We start from the raw sequence: 27,138 nt of genomic DNA, 5'->3' as shown, positions 1-27,138 counted from the left end.
TCTCTGCTCCACTGAAACCCATCTACTTTTATGTATTAAATCCAGAACATATGCAACATTCAGACTTGGAATTGAGATGCAACATCCAATTTAAATGATAAGTGTAGTACATTGACCTTAATGATAACCTCTCAATACCCATTATTCATGCAAAGAAGCAGGAAACCATGTCACTACCGGGACTGTCTTTGCATCAGGTCTATCTATTGATGTTCCTGGTAACGGTTAATATTCACTTACGTTGCATTTTTGCTGTTACAAAGCTACTTGTAAATGGAGATATGAATACTTTACATTAGTGTGGAAACATTCAAACTGCATGTTTCCTGTGAGTAAAGATAGTTGTGAGTTTTTATTTTGGGGAAAAAAGAAGAATGAGAAGGAAGAAGAGATGGAGAAAGAAGAAGTTACAACTTGCTGGTATTATAATAGAAAATGGAAAATTTTCTTCTGTCACTGTGAAATTATTAGATAACTGTCTTTGGAGTCTTGGTGTGACCAGTTCACACTGATCTGTAAAAAAAAAAAAAAAAAAGGTATTGAAACATCTTTGCTTTTGTCAAGAAGTGAGAAAAATACCCATATTAAAACACCTTAAAATTAATGCACAGAATGTGAAGCTTGGTGTTGCACATTGTTGTAATGAAAACCTTTTATTCTTACAAAGAGATGCTGATAAGCTGTGTTGGTTGAGTTTAGGCTCTTATGTTACTGATACATAGCTTTTAATGAGAATTCAAAGCAGATACGCTGATTTACACATAAAGAAAGATCCTTTCTTGTTTGAGTATTTTTAGTTTTAAAGATTGTCTTTACTGTACTTTCTGTTTAATTACCTGATTTCTCCATCAAAAACCACTTCAGCCATATTCTATTAGGCAAGTCAAGTCATCTTTAGAGCCAAAAATGTCTCTAAAGATGTTATGACAAAATCTTGAGCTTTAGATTTAGTAAAAATGTTTCGGGTGTTTGTTTTGTTTTTTTGTCAGTGAACATTGGATACCTCAAGCAAAAAAGCTGCTCACATTTGAATGTTGTTTTATGTGACCCTTCATATCATCTGGGATTTAATCTGAACTGACAGCAGTGTCAAAGAGGCACTCGGGCTCTGCAGCGTCACATTTTAGAACCACGCAGAACCGCTGCTGTTCTTTCCATTTTCATTCAGCTAAATCAGATCATGCATTTATATTTTGCAAACTACCAAAAAAAAAAAAATCTAAGAAAGTCAGTAAATTTACATTTTTCCTTCAATTTGAAACAGCTTCTCTTTTACGTTGCATTTTAAATTCGACTCCATCTGATTTTAATCCAATGCCAGATGCTGTTTTTGCATAAAAAAAGTTAAAGTCCCAGCATGCCATCTGCCCAGGAGAAAACAACAGACAGAGCCAGCGTGCAGCCAGTGACCATAGCAGAGGATTTAGCAGCCACAGTAAAGAGCAGGCAGACATCTTCCTGGGGGTTTAGGTGTCAACTAAAGCAAGGCTAAAAGGAGAGTAAATATTGAATTTACATTCATAGCTGTGACTTCAAACATGACTGCGGATGAATATTAATGTGGCACCATGTTGAGTGGATCCATAACAAGTGACTCTTCGAGTAATTAAGTGTTTTGTGACAAAGGAAAAATCAGTTGCATGATTTATTTTCTTCGGCTTCTTGCTCAATCTCAGATAAAATGTTAGATTTCTGCTTTATGTTATGTTGTAAAAAATAATAATAATAAAAACATTTGAATTGTGCTCTGAACCTGCAGAATAATTTGCCTTCTTTTATTCCAGTGATGATTTGTGCCTTTAGGTATGGTAGTGCATAACTAATAGAGATTCAACAATTCAATATTAATCTCTGTATTGGTCCGATATTGAAAAAGATCTAGATTGGGTGACAATGTGCTCAATCTACTCAGTAATTCTATGCTTTGTGCTCTGAGAAACATTATATTTTTAATTCCTAATTGCATTTCCTGAGCCATTTCTAAGAAGGTTTGTTGCTGTTTATTTTTATGTCTGAAGGAGGCAGTCAACCTATTGTTTGATTATTTATTTTAAATTGGTTTTTATGCTCCTAAATACACTGACTGAACAAAATAAAGTTGTTTTTACATGTTTGACCAAACTTATAAAGCTTATTGGTGCTATACTGGAGCAGAGTTATCAAATACATTTGAAATACTGTATATTTATGTCTGTGTTTTAAATAAAGAAACATTTTATGTTTTTCTGTATCAGATCGATATCGATCCCAATCTTAACACTTCAAACACGCAAAATTTTACCAGCCATTTTTTGCTTAGTTTCTAGTGTAAATATCTTGGTACACTTGAAGTAACATAAAAACTAACTTACAAATAACTTTTCAGTAAGATTTATCAGTTTGTTTCCAGTAAATAATTCCTTAATATTGATGAAAAATTATTCCATTGGCAGATTATTTCACTAATAACAACACATTTTTTCCCATGTTACAAATGAAATAATCTGTCATTGAAACTTTTTCATCAACATTAAGGAATTATTTACATAAAGCAAGCTCTTATATCTTGCTGAAAAGTTAGTTATATGTTAATTTTGTATTATTTCAAGTCTACTAAGATTAGGCCTGTCACGATAGCAAATTTTGCTCAACGATTAATTGTCTCAAAAATTATTGCGATAAACGATAATATTGTTTGAAGACTTTCTTACACTGATTTAATGGAAATGATGTAATAATGCATGCGATTTCCTGCCAAAGATAGATACACTTTATTTTCAAAAGAACACTAAACACTGGAACTGATAAACAAAATAAACAAAACAGCCAAAAACAAAAATAAAATGGATTCTCAGTCTCCATTAACAAAAAACTCACTTGAAAAAAAAAAACTAAACAACATAAAGCCAAAGTGGAAATAAATACTGCATTCAACCAAAATAGTGCAGATTATGAAGTCTGTATATTATGTTGCCCTTCAGTAATAATTAGATTTAAATAGAGAAGATGGGCACATCGACTACCTGATGCAATAGTTCACACTACATGATTTTTTGCTCCTATTTTTCCCCTTACAACAATCTTAGAACGTTGGTCTTTCTAAGATTGTGTGGTGTGTTACGGTAGATCGTCGTTGCCGCTCTGATCCAAATCAGGGGTTTTTCCCCGACTGGGATCTTAACGCAGCCTGTTGAATGTGACAGGTAACCAATCCTCCGTGTTTTCTGAGGGGAAATTACGTCGGGGAATCCCAAAGAGCTGACACGGCGCAACCCGAAGTCCAGCGGACATTGGAGATGATATGTGGAAACAACATTAATGTTTATTCAACATGCAAAGAATATAGAAATGACAAGGGGAGGAGTTGGAGCGAAATTGCTACCCAGTTGATAAACCCGGTAACGTTTCAGCTGTTCTTCGTTAACGTGACGTAAATAGGTTCTAATGATTTTCATTCAGTCAGGACTTTACGCTGACACTAGCCACATGCATTGCAGGTGCATAGATTGTAGTAAAGCATTGATTAATGCCTGGTTTTAAAATTAGTTCACTGGACTTGTAGCCATTATTTTGTGCCCATTGTTGGACACCACACGGCAGGAACGAATGGAACCGTTATACCTAGGATTTCTGTCGGGTAATGTGTGGTCTGTCAGGTTTTGAAAATGGGCCAACAATCGGCCGATAGCTCATGTTCGCTGGGCTTTACACTAAGTAAAATGAGGAAGGGAGGAGTCAGTGGAGAGCACCGGAGTTGAGCCTTTTTCCGTTCGGTGTCATTAACAGAAAGAGAAAAAGGCCGGAAGAGACGATAATGCCGATAATTAAAATGACGTCGATAGTTTTAATTTATCGTACGATTAATCGATTTACCGTTTATCGCGACAGGCCTAACTAAGATATTTGCAGTAGAAACTACTTGGTAAGATTTTGTGTTTTTGCAGTGCAGATATTGGTATCCATGTAAAAAATGGATCAGTGCATTTATTAAGAGTTTTCTGTTCCAAATTATTTATCTTCTGCACCAACCATTCACATGTATGCTATTAAAGAACAGATTAGAAACATTTTCAAAGGTACTGTTTAAAATGTGAGAAATATAAATAATAAATTGGTTCCTAAAAACACAGGCCAAAGACCACACTACATGTGATATCAGAGACTTGTTAAAAAAGTCTAAATGCCCTGGGGACAAAACAAATCTCCATTCTGTATCACAGGCAATTGAGATGCCTCCTGTAGCAGAGGCTGTGAAAATGGTGTCTGCTGTTGTCCATTATTTCTCTCACTTTGTCCGTTGTGGTCCTTTACAACACCGTTTGTAATGACTTCAGGTCATTGCCAAAGCACAGCGCTGGGCCTTTTTCACCATCTTATCCAGACAGCGTCCCCAAAACACCTCAGCAAATGTTTGCTGTGTGCTTCTGTTGGCAGAAGCCGCTGAGGTTCTCACAGTAGGATAACATTTTATTTAAAGAAATGGCACGATTCAATATTGTCTCACAAAACTTTGAAACGAAAATGCATAATATGATCTACTTGCTTGAAATTAAAACAGAAAAACAACATAATGTTTGACGAGATGTTAAACTTTTAAAAATGAATCTTTAAAATCTAAAATAACTTTTTGAAATCTTCAAATTTCACTTGATAGTACAAGAAGAGGACTTACGATGCAACTTTTTCCATGTTTTTATACTTTGATTTGGGTCTCAACTGCTTCTAAAGCCCAAGTGCTTAAAAAAACAGCCATCCGAATTTTGCCAATAAGTTGATGTTTCTTGGTGTCTCTAAAATGAGCCATTTCAAAAAAATTCAGATTGTTGAGTCACAATTGACAGGCTTAGCAACTAAATCAAAGTTCCAGCATGTTTGGTCAGCTGGTTTTATCGCTGCATGCGGTGTACAATGGCTGCTGGACAAAATGAGTGTTTTATTGTTGATTTACCATCCAAAAACCCCTTGCTGCATTCTTGTTGTTTGTGCAGGAGGCTCCATTTCTGCTTTTCAAACATGCACGGTGGTATAATTGAGCATCTCTTTGAAGACATTTTTATGTGTGGGTGTAAACATTGAGTTGGGGTCGCGGCCAGAAAGTCATAGAGGCCCTAAACCAGCTCATTGTGAAAGGAGCTCAAAATAAAAATACAAAACTGATTTTATGCAAAAAAAAATTTAATGACATGTTTTGTGTAGCCCATAGATCAGTCCTAACCTTTGAAGATTGACAAAAGAGATTTGCTCTTGTATTGTGATGTATCAATATCAAATACCATAAAAAAGTTTGAGCATAATAGGATTTTTTTTTTCTTATCGCCAATCCAAGCATACAAGCAATTTGATGTTTTTCAGTCAGTGTATCAGTGCAGTTTCATTTCCATTCATCCAAAACGGACCTTCAGTTTACTGTCTTGCTGGATCTGTCCGAAGGGGACTGCTACTGTCTATAAGCCAGAGCAGAAATCCTGCAGTTCGATGGAGCTGTTTGCATTGATATAATAAAGGAGAGGTGCAGTGCAGCAGGTATCAGTGAGCTAAGGAGGAGCAGAGGTGATAGACGGAGACACATCGGGCCTGCCGTAGCCGTGCCTTCAGCTCCTCTGAGAGATGTGAGGCAGTAAACACTATAAGCCGCCTGCAGCTGTGTCATACATATTATTAGGTTAGCCGAGGAAACCCAAGCCTAATCCTCTTCAACTCTGCAAGGCAAAGCAGGGAATCTGCGCACATTCATTATCACACTACGGTATTTATAGATTTTATTCAAGTAAATCCGTAACTTTGCGAGTGGCACATAATACCACGTGATAAGCAGGAACTTGATATTTAAGGTATTTTATTTGCAATCATTACAGGATTGTAAACACCTTAAGAATTGTAAAGAGGAAGGAGGAACATCTCAGAACGGGAGTATTGTAATATTTCCTTGTACCTTATCTGCACAAAATATTAAACAAATACTTTGTTTACATGTAGTGTTGAAATGAGGACTCACAATCAAAAGTGTTTAACTGTATTATTATGCTGTTGGTTGATTAATTTATTGGCCAGTAGAAGTTCTTAGTTTAGAGAAAAGAAGAATAAACAGATTTGTCAGTATTTTAACCTGCTGATCACACATTGTGTGTCATAATTGTCCAATTCTGGGTGGTAGTAGGTGAAGATTGTCCTAAGATTGAGCCTTGAGGAGCTCCTACTTTGGCGTCAGGAAAAGTAGAACTACTGTAAGTCTTTGCTCCACCCATCCTCCTACTCGCTAATTAATCTTCAAACAATCCACAAATAGAGATATTTATGTTTTTATTTCCAACATGACTAAGTAAGAGAGAAGAGTAATAACCTTCTTTCTGCCAGTTGACTAGATAGTAGGCAGCAACCTGTGGGGGAGGGGGTAATGATGAAGCATTGCTCTGCATTTCATACAGGCAGAGAAAAATGATGACTGCAGCTTTCTGTGGCCTCTGTAAGACTGAAGGATGAGAACGCTTTCACCTTATTTATTTAAATTTTTTTTTGTTTAGAAAGAATTACAAAAAAATCTCTATTTTCTCTTCTTTGACCTCTTAGTGACCCTTCCGCCTCGTTGGTTTATTTACATAACAATTAACCCACATTTCCACCTACACTGATTATACGGCCTGACAGTTATCGTTTGAGGCCTTGCACAAGGTGTCACTCAAAGCAAAATACAAGAGGCAGTGATGAAGACGAGCGACAGGGAGAGGAAGATCAAAGGTTTAGGGTTCATTTAACCTCAAGTTGTTTTAGTATTTGACAGATATGCAGCTACTAATCCTCATGAATAACGTTTCCTGTGTCATCATTTTCCATCAAAGAAGTTCACAGACATTTTCGGGGAAAAAAAGTCTCTTCATGGAGTCTTTTCTCCGATGCAAAAGTTCTGACTGTTCTCCATTAGTTTCAGTTAAATTTTTAAAAATATTGTTTTAATTTTGACAGTCTGGACTTCTCAAGCTGTTACAGAAACGTATGGAAATTCATACAGGCCTAATTTATGCACCTTAGTTTTGGTTTTCATAATGAGGGTGGAGCACCATGCATTTATAAGACTATTTGCTATAGACTGATTGGGAATCGTACACTATCTACTGTATATATTATTGGATAACTAAAGCATTTTTGGTGTCAACACAGGAAATAACACGTTTCCTTTTTGATGCAAAGGTATTCATTATTTTTTATTTGTTATTCAGGTTAATCAATCTGTGCTTTTATACCTATTCAACTTTCAAGACCCGCTGAATCAGCCATATAACTGAAGAAAATGCAAACTGTTACAGTCGTGTTGGGAACATCAGTGATGCTGCAACATGTCTAGCATTGAGTTGATATTTTAGCCTTGAATATCTTCGTTGTTATGCTAACTCCTTTTAGCACAACTTTCACACAACAATACTTTTATTTCTACAACCCATCAGATTATGTTTTGAAAAACCTTTCTTAATTCCCCAGTGGAACTAAGAAAGGCGGCTTCGTCGTCCATTGCTGTTTGCTGATGTTGCTTGTGCGTCAGATTTACAGGTGTACCAGAAACATGTGAATACAAACGTTCCACCTTGTGTTAATATTTTTAATACGTTAAAATCTATGGAATCAAAATTAACATGTTAACGTCGCATCAATTATTTTGAAAACCATATTGTCTGCTGTTAAACTTATCAAAATGTTTAGCAGCTAATAGACCCCCTAGACCCCCTAATCAAACTTAAATTGTGTATTCAATAATTATTTAATCTTGTTTATTAGGTTGCAGTCTAACTCTTCAGGAAGAAGGGGAAACCATGCTGCAGTTTACTTTTTTATTGATTGATTGAGATTTGGGTCTTTTAAATTTCTTATCTGTGCAGGTTGAGTTAAAACAGGAACAGAGCCAGAAAATAAATAAATACTGTCATACTGAAAACTGAGCCACTGACCGGTTAAACTGACAGGCCAGAGATATCTAGTTCAGGTTAATAGTTTTGAGTTTTTTCCCCCTTTTTTGGCATCCAGGTATACTTTGTAATATCTCCAAATTTCAAAAGTGGTTTGACTTCTCAGTTTCATTTGACTCATTTTATTGCACATTAAGTGTTGCATATTAATTGCTTCTTTTTCATAAAACTACAACATTATGATTTTGTAAAATGTTTATTCATATCTTCCAGGGTTGTTCTTAAAGAATTGCACGTCATTCAAACACTTTTGATCCTGTTTTATATATTTTTTTTACTTTCGAAACAGGAAATATATCTTGCTGTGATAAAAATAATTTCACAGATTTGCAAACCATTTTTTCCACAAACATCAAAACTTTCTTTTATGACACCATTAACAAAGAGTGATGTCTGGCTTCAAGTAGAGCTGTTTCAAATGCATATGATGATGCCCTCTCTGACACTGAGTTGGTAGTTTTCTTCAGTGTCTATTTATATTTATTGTTTATTTCTTCGCTTCCAATTGAAGTTTTTGGAGCTTGTTGTGCACAAAGCCAGTTGCGGCGTAGATTTTTTTTTTTCTTTTATTACTCGTAGTTGCAGAATAAGTGTCGAGGGCAGCAAACTCTGTAAGCCTCCGCCGCAACACAAAAAGCAAGCGTGTGCTGTCAAACTGTCAAAACTCAAACTTCAAGGCTTGTGATCGGCCTGCCATGTAAGGGTTCTCCGTCTCTTTTATATCCGCGGTGTTTGTGTACGCTGTTCTGTACGAGTGACTACAGGACTCCTGCTCATGTTTGTGTATTTTCTTCCTCAATGTGTGTGCATTTGAATATACTCGACTTGAATGTTTATGAGTTTCCCTCTTGTGAACAAGCCTCACCCTCTGATCCACTTTACTGACATTATACTCCACAAACAGGCCCGATAAATGGAGATATTACCCAGCGCGGTTCACTTGAGCAATTCTCAGAGAGCTGCTGCAGTTTCTGCTTTTGAGCACAAATGAAAGTTTAATATTTACCGTCAGAAATGAAGCATCTGTATGAGAGTCCTGATTGTGATTTTATTTAAAAAATGAAAAACTAAATATCATACACTCAAAGGTTTTGCTTTTATTTTCTACCTATTCATTCATTCCAGTCCTGCCTCCCTTTCTTGTGTCCTAGTTCAAGTCCTTGCATCCTTCCTTCTCTTCTCGTCCTTATTTCCTGCCTCTAATCTCCCATTCCTTTCTCCTTTCCTTTTTGTGTCCTTCATTTCTTTCCCTCCATCATGTCTGCATTTTTTCCTGACTTCATTTCATCACTTTTTCCTTCCTGTCTTCCTGTCTAGTTTTTTGCAGGTGCTGTAATTAAATCCCGCTCTTTGAACTTTAACATTTTATATTTTTAAATGAAGGAATGAGTTTGAGACTTCGTACATTTTTCTACTCTCCAGCTCTTCAAGTTAAATACATTTTCAGGTTGTAAACAGCGAAAGTTGAAGTGGACCCTGCATGAAATATTTCAATTTGATTTGTTTGAATTAAATTATGATGTACCCCTTATTTAATCCAAACGTTAATATCATACACTTATTAATCCTTCCTGTCAACTCCTATTGAAAAGTAAACAGATCAAATACTGTGTCTTTAAGCAAATGAGTTAACACTCTTAAGTGTGTTTTCCCCAAATCTGTGCAGTTTACAAGAATGGAGTTGTAAGAGGCGTGATGGAAGTGTTTACAGATGGAGAGGGAGGGAGCCTTATGCTCCATATTAAATATAGATTTAACTGCTGCTGCACATGTCATCTCTTTTTGTTTCACATTTAATTGCTCCTGCATGGCTCCCAGCATTTAGCATATTGGTGAGAATACAAAAAGCCCATTTTCTCTGCGACAACAGCAACTGGGTCCTTGTGGTATTAAGATTCAACTCTTAATCTTTGGGACAGCAAAGGCTGTGCCCTTCGCCACAAGAGGCTACTCTGATATGCACATTCTGAAAGGAGAGAAATCAATTGAATTGAACTCCTAGTGAGCTCAGCTTTTGTCTGGGTTTTTATTCAAGCTTGCAAAGAAATATTTGATTTTCACACCTTTTCTAAAAGCTTATAAAGGCTTAAACTGGGATGAAGCAGGATTGAGGATTAGGTTTGGCTTTGACCTGCTTTGCAATAACATAAATAAACCTCAGATGGAGCTATGCAATATTTTATCTAAAGAAGTATGTTGACAACATTGGATGAGTAATAATTGAGAAGTTTAGTTGGAAAAGGAATACATTTATTCAGTCAAAGATGGTTATACGTTTCACTGAAGGACGTTGTCATTCTTTGCAAAAAATTACAATTTTTGATTCACAGATGAGAGACAGATCAGAGATAGTACAGTCGACTTTGCACCAAATCTCTGACCTGCTGATACTAATTTCTCTTTAAAAACCTTGAATGTCAGAAAACATTTTCAACACACCTGACTCAAACAATGAGGCAGTAACTCTGGAGAAGTTGACTGCGTACTGAGGAGGTAATTCAGCCATTTGATTCAGGTGTGTTGGACCAGGAAACTTCTGTCCTAAATGAATAATTACCACCTCCATTTAGCAAGTCATAACTGTAGTATAGTCTATTTTTGTGGGGGAGAAATTGTGTATTCAGTTTTTTAACTTTGCCCTATCTTAGTTTCTATTTTAATAACATGTGAGATGCACTTTATCGAATATATTAAAAATATTTTTGCTTGATATACACACCACTATAGGCACTAATAAAATCTAGTTAAATAAATTTTGTTTTGCCAGCAAAAAAGTATTTTTTTTGCTTTCTGTTTATAACAATGCAGATGTTTCAAAGTAAAGAAATGTATCACTGAATTCTTACCAAACAATGCGTTTTCTCCGGTTTCTCTGGTTTACTCTCACAAACCATAAAATGGATAAAACTGTTACCAGCTTCATTAGTCACTCTGCTCTAATTTTTTTTATTTTAGAATTAAATTAAGCACAACCAAATTCAATTATTGCGCTAATGAAAACTGTACTTGAAGCATTTTGTCTGGAGAAGCACAGCTGATAAACCATTAACTTTATTCTCATTTATGTTGTTCAAAACACAAAGTTTTGCACAGAAAATTATTACTAAATGACTATTACTAATTAAATTTGAGAGATAAAATGATACGTCATTGTTTCCAGAGTTAGGACTGATCTGGTAAAGGCATTGATGAAAGACAGTCAAGAAGAGAGTTTTATCTGCCATTGCTTTTGATAGTTATGGTTTTATTACCTGTTTTTATTATTTCATGCTTTGATGATTTTAAAACTTAACAAATCTATTTTTCTGGATGAATGTAAATGATGATACTTGTAAATGGTGCTGCTATCCTTCCAGGTTCCCCTTAAGAAAAAGAGAGATGGTAGATCTCAACAAGTTTTTTATTTGTTTAAATAAAGATTATTATTATTATTATTATTATTATAAAATACAGGGAATAGCAAAACTAAGGATGTAATATAACTGAGAGTTTATGCAGCAATTCAGAGCTCTTAGAAATGACAGGTAATGGGTAGGGAGCGAGTTGAAAACTACATTTTAACTCAATCAGTATTAAAAACAAAGACTAATGTGAGCCTGAATAGTAACTTTAGAGTTTCGCACACAAGGCAGTGAAGAGTTTATACAGAATGCTCTTGGGTGAGCAAGATAAACCCCCAGATCACCAGTAATAGCCCAGTTCACCTCAATGTTTAGTTTCAAGCTCTAATGGGAATTTCATTTGACTTATTGGTTCTCTGCTGGCTGTAATTACCGAACGTCTTCAGCGAGGCTTTGTGCTTTCTCTCCAGCCAGGGACAGACTTTGTCTCAATTAGCTCTCGTTTTTATCTCCTCTCCCAACGCCTCACACCTCAGTGGCAACGACGAGCATGTTTGTACCTGCTGCCTGACGCCACGCCGCTATCAGTTCCATCCTTGGCGTGACTTTGAAGATTAGTCACTGAAGCGTGAAGAAGCTTTTGAAGTGTTGCCGATTCTTTGAAGTTTGTGATGCAAGGTTGGTCGGGGGTTCTATTTTATTTTTTTCTTTCCACCTTGTCAAACTGTTACACAAAGTTTCTGCCAGCTTTGAACATTTAAGGAATAAGTGGAGGGAGCAGTCAGAGGCATGAACATAACATGATAGAGATTTGGATCATCAAAGTCCATCTTAGAGCTGTTTCAGACACAGGAGTACGGATGCTACAGGTCCCTTCACACTGACCTGTCAGTGTCATTTGTATGAGAACCGCAGGTACATGACAACCTGTTCAGCTTGTATTTACTCATGTTCAGATTTAAATGTTGTGTATGCTTCTCAGAAACGAGTAGTGAATTGGACTTGAGCGGGAAAAGAAATACGCTCGATGTCTCCAGTCCTTTCACTCGGGCCTGTGAGCTGGTTTTCCCAAGAGTGTGTGATATTTAGCCAGTTTAATAAAAAAACTGAAAAATGGAAACTCTAAAATAACAGACATAAACAAGGAAGGCAAGAGACAGATACTTATTTATAGCCACAGCAATCATAACATGTTCAAAAATTAGTTAAAAAAATATATAAATCACCCCATAAACTCATATTATGTTTTCAGATGGACCCTCAACAAACAACACATTATTCATGGATCACAGGATATTTTTAACCATTCTAAACTTAAGATTAGGAAATTTTGATCATTTCTGCATCATAATGTAATGGGTAAAAGTGTCAAATGCCTTTTTAAATGAGGAAAAATTACTTCAACTACTATTTTATGAATCTTAAGGAGATACATAGGATGTAAGTAACTGGCTGATTTAGAGTCCCTGATTCAGTGATAAGGAAATAATCCTCTCAAAAGTCAAAGTCAGTGTTAATTCAATCAGGGTTGCAGGATTTTAATTTGTTTGTAAAAAAGTCAGTGAAAAAGTAAATGTGACACAGAAATCATAACTAAAACCACATCTCAAGATTTCATTCTTCTCATCGTAGAAAACAGAACAACACAACCATAAACACAATAGTGTTTTCTAAGACGCTTTTATTTGTCCACTGGTGGGTTTTTCACCTCAGGGCCACCATCTAAATGCTAATACCGTCTTAATATTTATTCTTCCCTTGAAACTGGCATAAACTTTGCATATATTGTGCACTTGGCAAAATGATTATGACTAAAAACAAAATTGACATTGGAAACAGCAAAATGAGAGAAATCTGCCCACAGAAAAGTAACGGCCACGAAAAAAGGAAAGTCGGCGCCAACTTTTCCCGGCCAAAAATCAACAGCTACGCTACACTTCTCCGGCCTCGTACTTCCAACATGAAACTGATGAAATCCCGGCGACTTGATAAATCGTGCCGCTTGCGGTGCGAACGTATGTCTGGACCAGCTGCATGTCACAGCAGAACCTCGCCTCTCGGTGAGCCGATCAAACGGCTTCAGCATCCAGCTGTGCTGCAGGCAAGGGCAGCAGCTGCTGGACACGGCCTCTGCTGACCCTCTGGGTCACAGCAGCAGTGCAGATGGCCGACCAGCAGTGCTGCGCTGCACCACCAGAGGAGAAGCCATGCCAAATTTATCTTCTTTGTATCCTATTGAAATTTGAGTCATAAGCAGAGGAAACTGCTGACTGCAAATAAAAGACAAGCTGCATTAAAAAAAAGGATTTTGTTTGTTTTTTCGCTTATGCTAATAATATTTTAGGTTTCTTCATAGTGATTCTGCAAACAAACCAATTTTAAGGTTATTTAAAATCCTTTTAGCTGTTGCCAAGCGTTTGAAGCCAGAATATGTCTGTCATCGTCTTACAATACAGGCTCCTGAGTGCACAGCTCTCAGAGGCAGCAATAAATTGTTCTGCAAACTGTTAATTGTAGTGAGCTGACAGCAAAATTAAATGAAATGCCCCGTTCAGTGGCGACATTCACTGACTGACTGAGATGATGAAGCCCAGGCTGCAGCTTGTCTGCTTATTGCGGTACATTTCAGATGGATGCTTTTAGTGAAACAATTGAGCATTTCTATCTTTCCTGAAGATGACAAATGGTTTTTTAACTGCATTTATTAGAATGCTGTCTCAGAAGCTGCAATCTAGCATAAAACTGATGATATATTTTCCAAGTTTACTAGTTGCAACGATTATAATCGTACAAGAATATTTAAATATTTTAGTTAGTGTTACTGGTTTGACTTTTCTTTCTCCTGTCCGTGTTAATGAAATAGAATATCATCAAAAATACATTTTTGATTCAATTCAAATTAAAAAAGTGTGCAAGCATGCAAATTGCATAAAGCTCGATAGCTCTAGAAATATCTACTATGAGGGCTTTTATTTTTAAAATCTTAGGTTGGACTGAAAGTATGGAAGGGAGTTATTTCATGTACGCATGAAACCGATTTTAAATTGGTGTCAAAAGACCACGGCTTAAAGCTTCATTCCGTCTCAAGCACTAAATTGAAAGTGGAAGTAAATGCCAGCAAAACACCCTGGAGCCAAAAACTTGTTGATTACAATAGTGTTTTTATTTTTTACTAATAAGTGTAGATTCAGGTGGAACGCCGTAATAAAAATCCAGGGTAAAAATCTGTTTTACTTATAGTTCTAAAGCAAACTTTCTAATCTTAAAAAATTTTGTTTTTCTTCCTTTTCACCGTAAAATAACAAAGCGCTGTTAGCTGGGGTAGCTAGCTAGTAGCAACCTGTTAAATCTCACCAGTAGTCTTATGTAGCTTGTTGTTAACATCTTTTACAAATCTGAGATATTTTTCTGACAAAAATGTTACTTTGTTTTACTGTTTATTGAATCAGAAATGTGGATCCAGATGCTTCTGTGGTTTATTTGTCTCAGTCATTTTGCTCACTTTAAATGAAGTGTGTAAAGCTCAGATTACGCCAAGCAATGTTGCCAAGAGAGCATCAATAAATATCAATAAGTTCTAAAGTATGATTAGTGATACGGGCCACATTTCCTAAAGAAGCCTATTTATTCTCTTGCAGTTACATGCAGTCAAAGCAATACAGTTGCCTAAAAAGACAGAAAAGAAGTTCTAAATACTTTTTTATTAGCACAAAGTGTTAAACTTTACGTTCATATTGCCGCCTATAGCACCTGATTTTATGGCCGCTCTACCTCTCACTCTATCCACTTTATTCTTGGTAATGCTGCTGAATAGCTGATCATGTTAATAATCTCTCATAGAATCACAACAGCTGCAGTAAAATTGTTTGTTTTGGGATGAAATACTTTTTAAGTATTCTTCTAAGTAAGTGGTTAGCAGATAGCTAACTTTCAAAATGCTTTCTTCTGTTACACTAATTGTGCTTCTTTGGACATGTCCGCTTGAAAATAGTTTATGCACATTTTGTTGATGGTAATATTATTGTTGCATCTAATGTGTAGAAGTTGATGCTTCCACATGTTTTTGTTTTCTTGTATTTTCTTTGTAAGAGACCATTAGTTTCCACATGAAATTGACAGACTAAAAGGATTAAGGCGGAAACAAAACAATCACAAATAAGAGCTGCTAAATAGAAAACAGATTTTTGTACTTTCCTATTCTAAAATTACTTATGTCTTTTTTGCACAATGCACTAAAACTCATGTTTATTCAATTCCAGGGACAGATTGTTAAATTTTTCTGGTTAATCAGATTGAATTAAAAACATAAATTATTTATTCTGATTCAAAAGCTGACCAGATTATTTTCATACTTCCATCTGGTCATTAATTTTGAAACGCTCCTTGTCTCCAACAAGCAGCAAACTGTCTTTGAACCAAAAAAAACCCCATCAAAATCATACTTATCTAATACTCTGCAGCATAAATGAGTTTCTCCCAGCTCCCAGGTGCAGGTAAATGAGAGCCAGCAGAGAAATTACTCCATTTGCATGTTAGCTAATTGTGTCATTGCTCTAGGCTTCCTAATAGTCAATGAATTTTCTAAGGAACAGAGTTCAGAGAGAATAAAAATGGCTGGAGCTTCAAAGCATGTAGCGACTATTTGTTGTGAAATAGGATTTGCCGCAGGTGAAAGGAAAAAGAGGTCCTGCTGTGAAGGGCTGTGGTATTGAAGTTGGGAAAGATATATGAGGCAAACATGGTATAATCTTTCTCCCAAGTCCATAACCACCCAAGTGAAGAAGAAGAAAAAACAAATTATTAAGCACATACAAAACACTGAGCATTTATTTGGTCAAACTTTTGCATTTAATGTTGCCTTCGAGCTCCATTGTTACGGTTTCATTTCACATCACCTGCTGCTAAATAAATGTAGCCAAAAATGTGAGCCTAAGTGAATAAACACCGAAGCTCTTCTAGAGAAAACAAGACCAATGTTTTTTCTACTTTTACCATGTCGCAACCGATGCACCACACAATACATCACTCAGTTATCATTATGAAGAGTGTAGTCTCTATAGATGCTTCAACAGATTGAAGGATGAATGGAAACAGTTTGACCATGTTATAGTTCCCATTTACTCTGGGAAAGTATAGAAAATAAAATATGACTATTGGAAAATATTTTCACACTTTATTCCCTGTCCTGCTGTCTAAATCTGACTTTTGTTCTGTCCTTCCTTGTATCTTCGTTTCTCTCTTTACTTTAATTTCTTCTTTTTTTATTCCCTTCTCTCTGTCCTTCCTCGTGTCCTTTTTCTTCTTTTGTATTATTGCTTCATCCTTTGACCTTTCCTGCCTTCCTGTTCCACTAATGTCTTTATATCCGTCCATCCTTCTGTCTGTTTTTCTTTTCCTTCTCCCTCATCACCTCGACCTTCTCTTTCCTTCATTTGGTCCTTGTTTACCTTTTTTTCTCACTTTTCCTGTGTCCTCCACCCCTTTTCATTCATTTCCTAACATTTGTCCTTCTTCTCTTTCATCTCTCATGACCTTATTTCTGTTGTTCTTCACTTCCTTACATCCTCCTTCCTTCCTTATGCTCCTATTTCCTTCTTTTCTTTCTTCCAATTTCCTTCTTGTGTTCAACTTTCTTTCTTGTCATTTCTTCCTTTCTTTCCTCACTTGTATCTTTTACAATTTCGTTCCTTGTCTCCTACCTTGCTTGCTTTTGTCTGTCCTACCGCCCTTTCTTCCTTCCCTATATCCTCTCTTTTTCCATTTTTTCCTCCCTTTCATATTTTCTATCTCTCTTCTTTTCTTGTCCTTTTGTTTCTTCTTTCCTCAGCTTCTTTCTTCCATAGTTTTGTTCTTTGCTCTTTACTTGTTTCTTTCACTAAAAAAACACAAAATCTGATCAAGTATTTTTAGTTTAGTTTTTAGTGCAAATATCTTAGTACACTTGAAATAAGACACAACTAACTTATAAATTTTTTGCAAGAAACTGACGCTTATTTTAAGTAAATAACTCCTTAGTATTGATGAAAAATTTACTTATAACATGGGGAAAATATCTTGTTATAAGTGAAATATTCTGCCATTGAAACTAAAACTTTCTCATCAGTATTAAAGGATTATTGACTTAAAACAAGTTCCTGTATCTTCCTAAAAAAGTTACTTGTAAATTTCTGATATTTATGCCAGAAATTAGACCAAAAGTACTTGGTAAGATCCTTCACCCTGCCATAATTTCTTAATATTTTTTTTTATTTTACCATTTTATATTCTAAGACCTTTGATCCACATTTTCCCCTTTGGACATGAAAGATGGATAAACCCTTTCCTGTGGTGTTTTTAACTTTCTGTGGGACTCTGCATTGCAATTTATATAGCATCTAATTCCAACATTGCCAACAAAACCTGCTCCACATGAAAGGAGGAAAGCTGTTTATCCTCACAGCTGGTGGAAAGCTGCCATGACACAAGACAAACAAGTTTCTTGTTTCTCTGTTTATTTGATTGCACTACTTGTATATGTTTATCCAAAGCCACTTGGAGGGAATAAATCTAAATATAAATAGACTTTTTTTTTTACATAAATAGGTTTGACTAGCATTTGTGCTAATCATAAAAGAATATGGTGAAACGGTAATACAGGAACTAAAATACTGTTGTGATTTTTAGACTTGATTACTTTTCATTTAGGCTCCAACCTCCACTGAAAATATTCTATTTTCTGTCCATGTTTTACGTTATCCTATTCCAGCTATGTTTTGGTTTATGGTAAACCCCTTCAGATTTGTGGTTCAGTTCTTGCAATTTATTTTTTTTTGTGTGTGGAGCATATCTAAAATATTAAGGGGACAAAATGCAGCTTAGGAAGCTGGAATACGAAGGTTAAAGCCTGGCGTTGGCATAGCAGCCAATGCAGGAGTGCAATTCATTTTCCTTTTAAGTAAATTCAGTTTCAAGAGTCCAATAATTGATATGTAACAGGAAGAAGTTACTTAATGTTAATCTGGATTGGCTGTGACTTATAATCTCCCTCATTTCCTAGAGTTGACAGGGATCAGAACCACATCAGTGGAAATGAGGTGAAATAAAATCCTCACAATACGATGTACAACTATGTGACTGTAGGTTTGTTGTTGGCATTTTTATGAATTTTTTTAAGGATTCAAGGATTTTATTGTCGTACCATTTCGCAATTGCTTGCTTGTGGTACAAAATTTGAATTCAGGTCCCAGATCAAGAAGTCTAATAAATAAATTATGGAGAACTGTATACTATATATGTGTGTAAATAAATTAATGAATTAAAACAAGTAAGAAGTAGCTTGTGCAGCTTGAGTACAGCAGTTTGACTGCTGCAGAGAAGAAATTGTTCTATATAACAGTTATATATATATATGCTATTATTTTTAGCAATTGTCAATGAAAATATTTACGCAAAAAATAAGCAAGCCGTTGAACTTCAAGGATGTAAAAGATTTTGCAGATAAGAGACACCCTGCAAAAGCCTGTTGGAAAAACACATCTGCACATTTTCTGAGAATGATTTAAACATAATTAATGAACAGCATGGGAAGCATTGTTTTGTTTAGGTCAGTGTATTATGATCTGCTGAAGGCAGAGTGTCAGAAAGAGTAAAAGCTTCTTAAAGAGACAGAGTCCAATGTTAAGGCTTCAAATTGCAAAGTCAAATTTCTTTTAAGTTATATTTAATAAGCAGAGCATTTTTATAAGGACTGAAGGGAACATATTTACTTGATTGTGCTATAAAAATACACAGTACCATCCATTTTAAATGTTTTATATCATTAAATACATTTTAATCTTGTTTGTCTGATCACTTTTAGGAAGGTTCACCACTTTCCATGTTGGATACCAGCTGTGACTCAGGTTTTCTGAATATTGAAGTGACTTTGTTGATAAAAAAATAATAAGAAAAAACATCTCTTCTCAGTATTTAATAAACTAAATTCAGTTCGGTAGTTAGATTATCTGATGTAATATATTTTGATATCAGCTCAAGAGTCAAAGAGGAAAAATAATATGTTCAGTTTCAGGGGAAGTACATTTTACATCGTCTCTATCAAACACATAAATGAAATCTCAGTGATGATTTATGATAACCAAAAATACTGAGGTAGGATTATAGTCCCATCGAGGGTAATTTATCTCACATTTACTAAACTTCAAACAGCTTTTAAAGAGAAAATTCAAGACGTTCCTTCTTCTTTTTATAGACCCATGTTGCCTGGCCATTTTAAAATTTTGAATTGAATTCCAGCCCAGCAGTGTGCACCTCTACTCATAAAGCCAAAGGCAGTGGGTGATTGAAAATGTGGAGAAAATTAGTTTTATGTCTCTCCGTCTTGCGGACGAGAGCCATTTTTCAGGATAGGGGTTGATATGTGAAATGTATAATTTGACATAAAATTCATTTAGTATCTCCTTTTTTCTCATTGTGGATTTAATTTCTTACTCCAAGTAAGGCAGAATGTGGCAACTGCAGGTTATCTTCGTAGGGACGAGTCATTTTCAGTCATGGTCCACAAACGTGCACAAAAAAACGACGTGCTGTGCCGCTGAGATGCTTTGGAGGCCATCATACAAATAGAGACATTGATTTACAAATAGATGGGGAGCATTTTCACAGCTGTTCGCATTGCTTTTGCTGCAGACACATGCAGACAGACAAGATATTAATGGACAGAACCCACAAGGCAATTATTTCAGCTCTGCAGTACATGGCAGCAAGACCAATGGGAAAGGTGTATCAGGTTACCTTTCAGTGTTCTGAGTCAGTAAACAGCATCTCCAGCTTTCTCTCACCAGTCGAGCTGCCTTGGCAACAATCAGAGCAGAGTGGCTGAGGAGAAATGTACAGCGGTGGAGATTACAAGTGGAATCAATTCGGTCAGCTCCCTACCTGTGGAATAAATAAAGAACGGTGGCGTGTACTTATGTGTGCAACATCGGCAGCTAGAGGAAATTATAAAAATGATTTTAAAAGATTAAGCCATAATGAAAAGAGTGAGTGCTATTCAAGATTCAATGGCTTGTTGAATCACTTTAGTAGTCGTTTTCTGTCTGACCGGATCAGTCTCTCAAGTTGTTGTGAAGGAATTTTCTCTCACTTCCCTCAAAGCTTTGCCTCAGTTCTCAGGTATTTCTGGCCAGGTCAATTAAGGCTGCAACATGTGACTTTTTTTGTACATATTTGCTAAAACTGTCATCATGTCGTGACAAATGATGTGTGAAAAGATCAAGCTTCTCTACCTCCATTCCAGCAAATGGCTGTAAGAAGCTTTTCTAAAAAACATTTGGTCCAAGTCATAGAGTTTAAAAATACTTAGGAAATGTGAGTACACTTCTAAATTTGAGGAAAAAAAAAAAATCTGTAATTATCATCATGTCTCTGGAAATAATTTTGATGATCCTAGCTGACAACATGAAACATTTGTTCCAATGTAACAGTAGGGGGAATAAAAGGCTATTTGTCTTTTTGTGCAACATGCATAAAAGTTTGATTTTAACTGCTTGTTAGTAGCAGTTACTGTCAACGTGTGTCAGACGTTTGTGTTTTGTCATTTTTAAAATGAGACGCCACCTTTTGAAAAACTGAAACAACCGCGCGTACATGAACATCCTGGAATGAAAGAAAAACTAAAGACCTGCCTGTTTTGTGCTTTTTATCGACAAGTTGTGACGCTGCAAAAGCTGCAGTCGATTTCAAAGATGAGAGTCGCTTCAAAAGAAATCAATGAAGATCAAGATTTCCGGGATGTGGTTGTTTTATTCTGCTCTTTATAGGGGCAGTATTATGTAAATTTCACTGTTTTTTAGCTTTAAATCATGTAGAGTGTTAAATTGATTCTTTCATGCATGTCTGAGAAATCCTATAATCTTCATAACAAAGCTGAGCAAAACACAAGGATGGACCTAGCTCTGCCTTCGAGTTGCACCCCTTCCTTGAGGCTGCTGCACAGAGGAGCCCTATCCCTTCTTTCCACCACTTTGCTCCCTCAGACTAGCCAGCGGCAATTAGCAAACACCTGGTGGAACTTGCGCACCCGCTGAGCTTGTCATACGAGCTACTTCTCAGTGCAACACTGGCAAAAAGGTTAAAAGAGGAGCGCCGTTGTGATAACTTCCTGCAAGTGGACTTTCAGAAAGAGCAGGAGCTGTTAAAGAGACAGAGGCCCAATTTCAAGGCGTTAAATTACAAAGTCAAATTTCTTTAAAGTTCTATTTGACATATATAGCAATTTCATAACTGAAAGAAACACACTTACTTGATTGTGCTATAAGATGCCCCCATGTGCTTAGAAAACACATGCTACTGCCACTTGAAGTAATAAAGGGGCGGTAGAAACTTAACTTAAATGTAAAATTTTCTGAGACGGTTCTTGAATGCACCTCCTACTCTCATCATGATGTGATCACATCAGAGAATGAGACGCTTGATGGAGGTTGTAATTTTAGTTTAAAAAAGAAAAAGCAAGGTCAGATGGAGAACCACCGATGAAATAAATGTGCGTCCTTCCCCTAAGAAAACAACAGAGTCAGACATGAAGTACACCAGTACGGAGCTGTAAAATAGCCCTGCGACCAGCACCCCCTCCTGATTTATCTGACAACAGAAGCAATCTAACGCTTCTGCTCTGATTTGTCATGTTCGCTGTGACCTGTCTGCAAACATCAATTTGAAGTTGGTGTCAGACTGCTGGTTGGAACCTCCATAGGATGGAGGGGGAGCATGTACGTCTGTGTACCTGCAAGCACATTAATTTTCGACATCGGCTTCAGATAAACATCAAGGCCACTTGACAGACTGCGAGCAGCTCTGGTTCCCCCCACACACACCAACCCACACAGAGGAACGACAAACTGGAGCAACATCATCACTCAGGCATATTGTTGTACAGAAAAACAACCGTCACAACCTCTTATCTACTGATGAGTTGCTTCTGTTTTCACATATAAGAACGGGGAAAAAATTCATTAAAAGGGATTTAGTCTGAAGTCATTTGCTGGGCTCTCACAGAGGAAGGTGATCCTCCGATTTATGCAGCAGCATTCAGAGGTCAGAGGGGTCAGGTGTTGAACCTTCACACATGATCATAAAACCGCAGATCATTGTCACCGTGTGTTTGACTTAGAGCTTTTATTTGCTATCTCTTTTTTTTTTTTTAGTCACATTGCTGTGAAAAAGTGTGTTCTTCACTATTTCAGATCAAACAGATTTTGGTATTAGATCAAGATAGCATGAATAAATGCAATGCTCAAGTGATATTTTGATTTTATCCAAACAATGGTTAATGATTCTAAAACTTTCCAGAAGTGGGTAGAGCACCCAGAAATTGTACTCAAGTAGAAGTAGAACTAGTTCAGCATATTTGTACTCAAATAAAAGTAAAAAGTAGCCAAGAAATTACTCAAGTAAGAGTAAATAAAAATATTAGGTAAAAAGTCTTCTCAAGCAGTAAATAACTGATAAAATTATCAGTCACTTAATATTTTAATATTACAGAATAAGACAGACCAAAATATAAAGTTAAGTGAAAATCTGGGTATTTTAAAGACCAAAATTCCAATAATTTATACAACAAAAAAATCCAAAATATTTTTTTTTTCCAGATTAGTTTCTTTCAATAAAAAAACTTACGAAACTTTAACAGAAACTGGAGATGTGTGTCTGTGTCTGCTGAATTTTTGGTTAAAACATTTTTGTTTTTCAGTCAGCGAGAAGAAAATCCAGAAATTTTACTCAAGTAAGAGTAGCAAAACCTGATAATAAAATTACTCAAGTAAAAGTAAAACGTACAGAGCAGTAAAATACAATTTTTTTAAAAAAGTTACTTGTGTAAATATAATTGAGTAAATAAAACTAGTTTATAATTGCTCCCTAAGCCTATGACTAGTTGTGTCTTGGTGACTATAGCTATTTCAAGCAATTGTGATAACTTGCGTGGGAGTTCGCCCAACCGGTCTGCATGTGTTTTGTGGACTTGGAGAAGGCGTTCGACCGTGTCTCTCGGGGGAAATGTTGCCATTTTAGTCCCAAAGCGAACTGAATCTACTGGACTATCAGGTGTGAAAACAGCCTTCGATCCCATTGTGATCGGTGGACATTAATCATGACAAATCAAAACATCCACTCAACATCATAGTGCCAGGTTGTTTAACTGCTATTTTTCTTAATAACTACAATATTTATATGCCAGATGTAAGTAAGTTTGGTAGACCACATACTCCTGGAAAGGTTCCCTCACTATTCCATGTTTTCTCCATTTTCTCTCTTTGTGGTTCACTGGAGATCTTCTCCAGACTGATGAATGTCATTGGCTTTATTTATCATGTTTTTGGATGTCTTGAAATTGGGGCAAAAAAATTTCTGCTTTTTAGATCATTTAGTTAACAGAGAAGTTCAGAAAATAAATTTATGATTTTGCAGGCGTGAAAAAACTTTAACTCCATCCCTCCATTATCTTCCTCTTAATCTGGGAACTTCTGCACATCATCTCCAACCCAGAAAGGACACTTTACCCTCTGAAAGCTGTCCATCACAGAACCACACCGCCTGCAAAAATCAAACTCAGCTTATTAAAAGAAACATGGTTAATCAGTTATTTCATGTTTTAATAAAGGAGGCAATTACTTTCTCGCATTTATATTTTGATACCTTTATTTCCCCTTTATTAAATTAAATCAATTGGCAGTGAGGATTTATCAAGGTTTTCATGGGCGCAACCGAGGAAGTCCTTTCTTCTACAAATGTGGCACCAATTAGGAATAAGTGGGTTTCCAATGGTGTAAGATTTATTGCCAAAAAGCAGTGTTGCAACAAAGAAACTAATCAAATAATCACAACTGTTTATTTTTGTTAAAATTAGTTAACATTGATGGAATGAAAGGTGTTGATTATGTCTTTTATAGCCTCTCCTGCTACAAAATACACTTAAAATCCACATTTCTCCCCACTGGGTTAAAAAAAAAGCTAATAATCTGTTGGACAAAATGCAAATCAAAATAAAATTTATGTGCCCGATAGGAGAAGGCTGTTTAGCTAGTCTTTCTGAGTTGTATAAACTAAGAGTCGTTTTAGCATAAAGAGTGTATGCAATAAAGGAAGAAAGACACAAGTATGAGAAATGTGTGTCTGTGTGTGAGCATGATATTCCAACATCAGTGTTTCCTTGGTTACTAATCCTATTTACTGAGGATTGGATCCATTATTTAGGTTCTCAGTCTCAAAGCTGAGTAGTTGTTATCACCCTGTGTCAGGGACAGAGACTCAGAGCAGGTAAATATTGAATATTTAGTGTTTTCTCCACACCACTTCTGAGTGATTAATTCACTAAAGGGAACCAATTCGGGGAGCATAAGCTGTCATAAAAACCTAAATTTTTACAGCTAACCTGAAACAAGCATTGAAGAGTTTCTTGTATCCATGCACCTATTGGTTTAATAATAGCTACCACAGATACAGCTGTAAGGTTGCATCCTTTCCACGGACTGGAATAATTTTTCTGATCCTGCAGCTCCTCGTCTATCATAAAAATACAACATTCAGGCCGTTAAAAAGAAAAAAAAAAAACAGCCAGTAAAGTAAAAATGATCGCAGAGGACTCTAACAAAAGCAGACGATGGTGTTTGCTGCAGAGTTGACACAAACAGAAAGTCTGAACAAAACAGCACCACAAATTACAGCCTCCTCATTTTGCACTCGATAAAAGGACACAACAATATGTGCATTGAAACAGGAAATCTTTCAAACTGGCGGCCTCTATGTTTGGCTTCTCACAAAGCAGAAATAACCACCATGACATTCACATATTGTTGCTCCTTCTTGTGTTGCCCTCAGTCACCCAGTAATAACATTTCAGCCATGCAAAAAACACTGTGGCATGGTTAAACAGTTGACTGGCCAATGACCTCGTGTGTCACTTTACATTATTTACAGAAACTAAAGTGGATCTTTAACAAGACCCTCTTTCAGCAAGACTGCGTCTAACTTCATTTAGTTTCCGGCAAAACACTCAGCATGTGTCATGAAGTCTCAGGCTTTTCCATAGTGCACGGATAAAAATGAAATATGTAATTGCTAGAGTAGCATTAGTTTGCAGTGCTACAGTATAATTTAGCTCATCAACTGACAGATTGTTCAACTATTGCATCTCCTGTTAAAGATGTGTACAAAAGATTGAAAATAAATGATGCCACTCTTTGCTCTTCTTCTTTAACAGAGAAGTTTGCAAAGATCCTAGAAAGTCTGGAGAAGTCTGAATGAAATTTAAAGTTTTTTTCCAGGTTTGAATGTAAAAGGATAAAAAAAACAGAAAGTTTATATTTTCATGCTACTTTTTTTCTTCTGTCAATCTCATTTTTATTTAATTTTGTGAAAGAGATGTTGGTGGATTTCTCACTAAGATCATCTTCACTATCAGATTTTGTACAGTACAATTTGTTTGACTTACTTAATGAGATATTAACCATCAGAAGTACAAACTACCAGTCCAAAGTGTATCTGGAGTCTGGGGAAGCCATTTTGAGCACAAAATCTCACCTGATTCAAGATCCAACTAACAAAATAAATTGAGATTGTGGCCAAATGCTAATTTCCATTGGCAGGTTTTATTATATTTAAGAAGAAGAAGAAAAAGCAGCCTCAGAGTACTGCACAATTAACTCTTCAAAAGAGAAAAGGAGGCAATTAAACAGTAATTTGAAAAAAATAAGCTGTTATTGGAAAATACAGTACATCAGTAGTATTAGTCTCTAAAAGTTACTTCAGAGTTACAATATATATTTGTTTTTTTACCTGGACTGGATACTTCTGAGTAGCGTTTTCGTCTGTCTGCCATATTGGATTTAACCAAAATTTTCTTCCACTTTAAGTGGGTGGCCAGTAGTTGATAGTGTATTGTGTGATGCACTGGTGTCCACTTCAGTGGTCTGTGTGCGTTTGTAACATAAAAATCTACAGGAAACCCAAGAAAATGGCCTTCAGATAGCTGTCCACTGCAGTGATCTCTATGCGTGAAAAATTTATTTTAATTAAATTTTGTTTGGGTACATAAATAGTTGTGTTATTCAACTTTTAACCCACTATTCAATGTAATCTAAACATCAATGCATTTAGATGAAATTGCTAATTTAGTGTGCCACCCTTCTACAGTTTGTGCCCCTTCTGGACTCCCCTAAGAAAACAAATCTGGACACCCTCTGCTAAAAGCATTTGGTCCATTTTACATTTTATATTAAGATTGTGCTGTTCAATATCAAACATGTTTGGTGTATTTTTCTCAGGAGCAGAATAAGCTGGATCTGGCCTGTCCAGCCACTAAAGTTCTTCCCTTCCGTTCCTTCCTTCCTCTGTGTCCCAGGAGGGCAACTGGAGGAGAATGACTGGTAAAACCCAGACCAGCAACGTGACCAATAAGAATGATCCTCGTTCCCTCAACTCCAGAGTCTTCATCGGGAACCTCAACACAGCCATCGTTAAGAAGACCGACATAGAGGTCATCTTCGCCAAGTACGGCAAGATAGTGGGTTGCTCTGTGCATAAAGGTTACGCGTTTGTACAGTACATAAACGAAAGGAACGCCCGGGCCGCCGTGGCAGGAGAAAACGCCCGGATCATTGCTGGACAGCCTCTAGGTGAGTCGTTTCTTGCATTTCAGTTTTCATTTGAAACTAATGAGCGAGTGGAGAACTACAGCCATTGCTGCACTTTCCCCTTGAAACAGAAAACATTTCAGCCAAGCCGGGAACAGGACTGCCTCCCCTGGGAACACCGAATGCCTCAGGCTTTCCTCAGACTTTCAGTTCAGAACCTCTATTGTCTCTGAAGTACTGAACCCACTGAACTGTCTG

At 36.4% G+C, this 27,138-nt stretch overlaps 1 protein-coding gene across 5 annotated transcripts in view; it reads left to right on the top strand.

The window, feature by feature from the left end:
* Nucleotides 1-27,138, top strand: part of ralyl (RALY RNA binding protein like) — a 117,673-nt gene that overhangs the window by 31,197 nt on the left and 59,338 nt on the right. For 4 of the 5 annotated variants that reach the window (XM_032551228.1, XM_032551226.1, XM_032551225.1 and 1 more), the window contains exon 2: nucleotides 26,649-26,922. In XM_032551228.1, coding sequence (XP_032407119.1) covers nucleotides 26,667-26,922 — 256 coding nt within the window. In that variant the 5' untranslated portion in view covers nucleotides 26,649-26,666. Of the gene's footprint in view, nucleotides 1-23,264; nucleotides 23,354-26,648; nucleotides 26,923-27,138 lie in introns of those variants that run through there. The other variant, XM_032551227.1, reaches the window with a different exon arrangement.

Source organism: Xiphophorus hellerii, chromosome 21 (genome assembly GCF_003331165.1).
Source record: "Xiphophorus hellerii strain 12219 chromosome 21, Xiphophorus_hellerii-4.1, whole genome shotgun sequence".
NCBI lineage: Eukaryota > Metazoa > Chordata > Actinopteri > Cyprinodontiformes > Poeciliidae > Xiphophorus > Xiphophorus hellerii.
The sequence above is the reverse complement of the archived record's forward strand: the minus strand, read 5'-3'. Positions and strand labels throughout refer to the sequence as shown.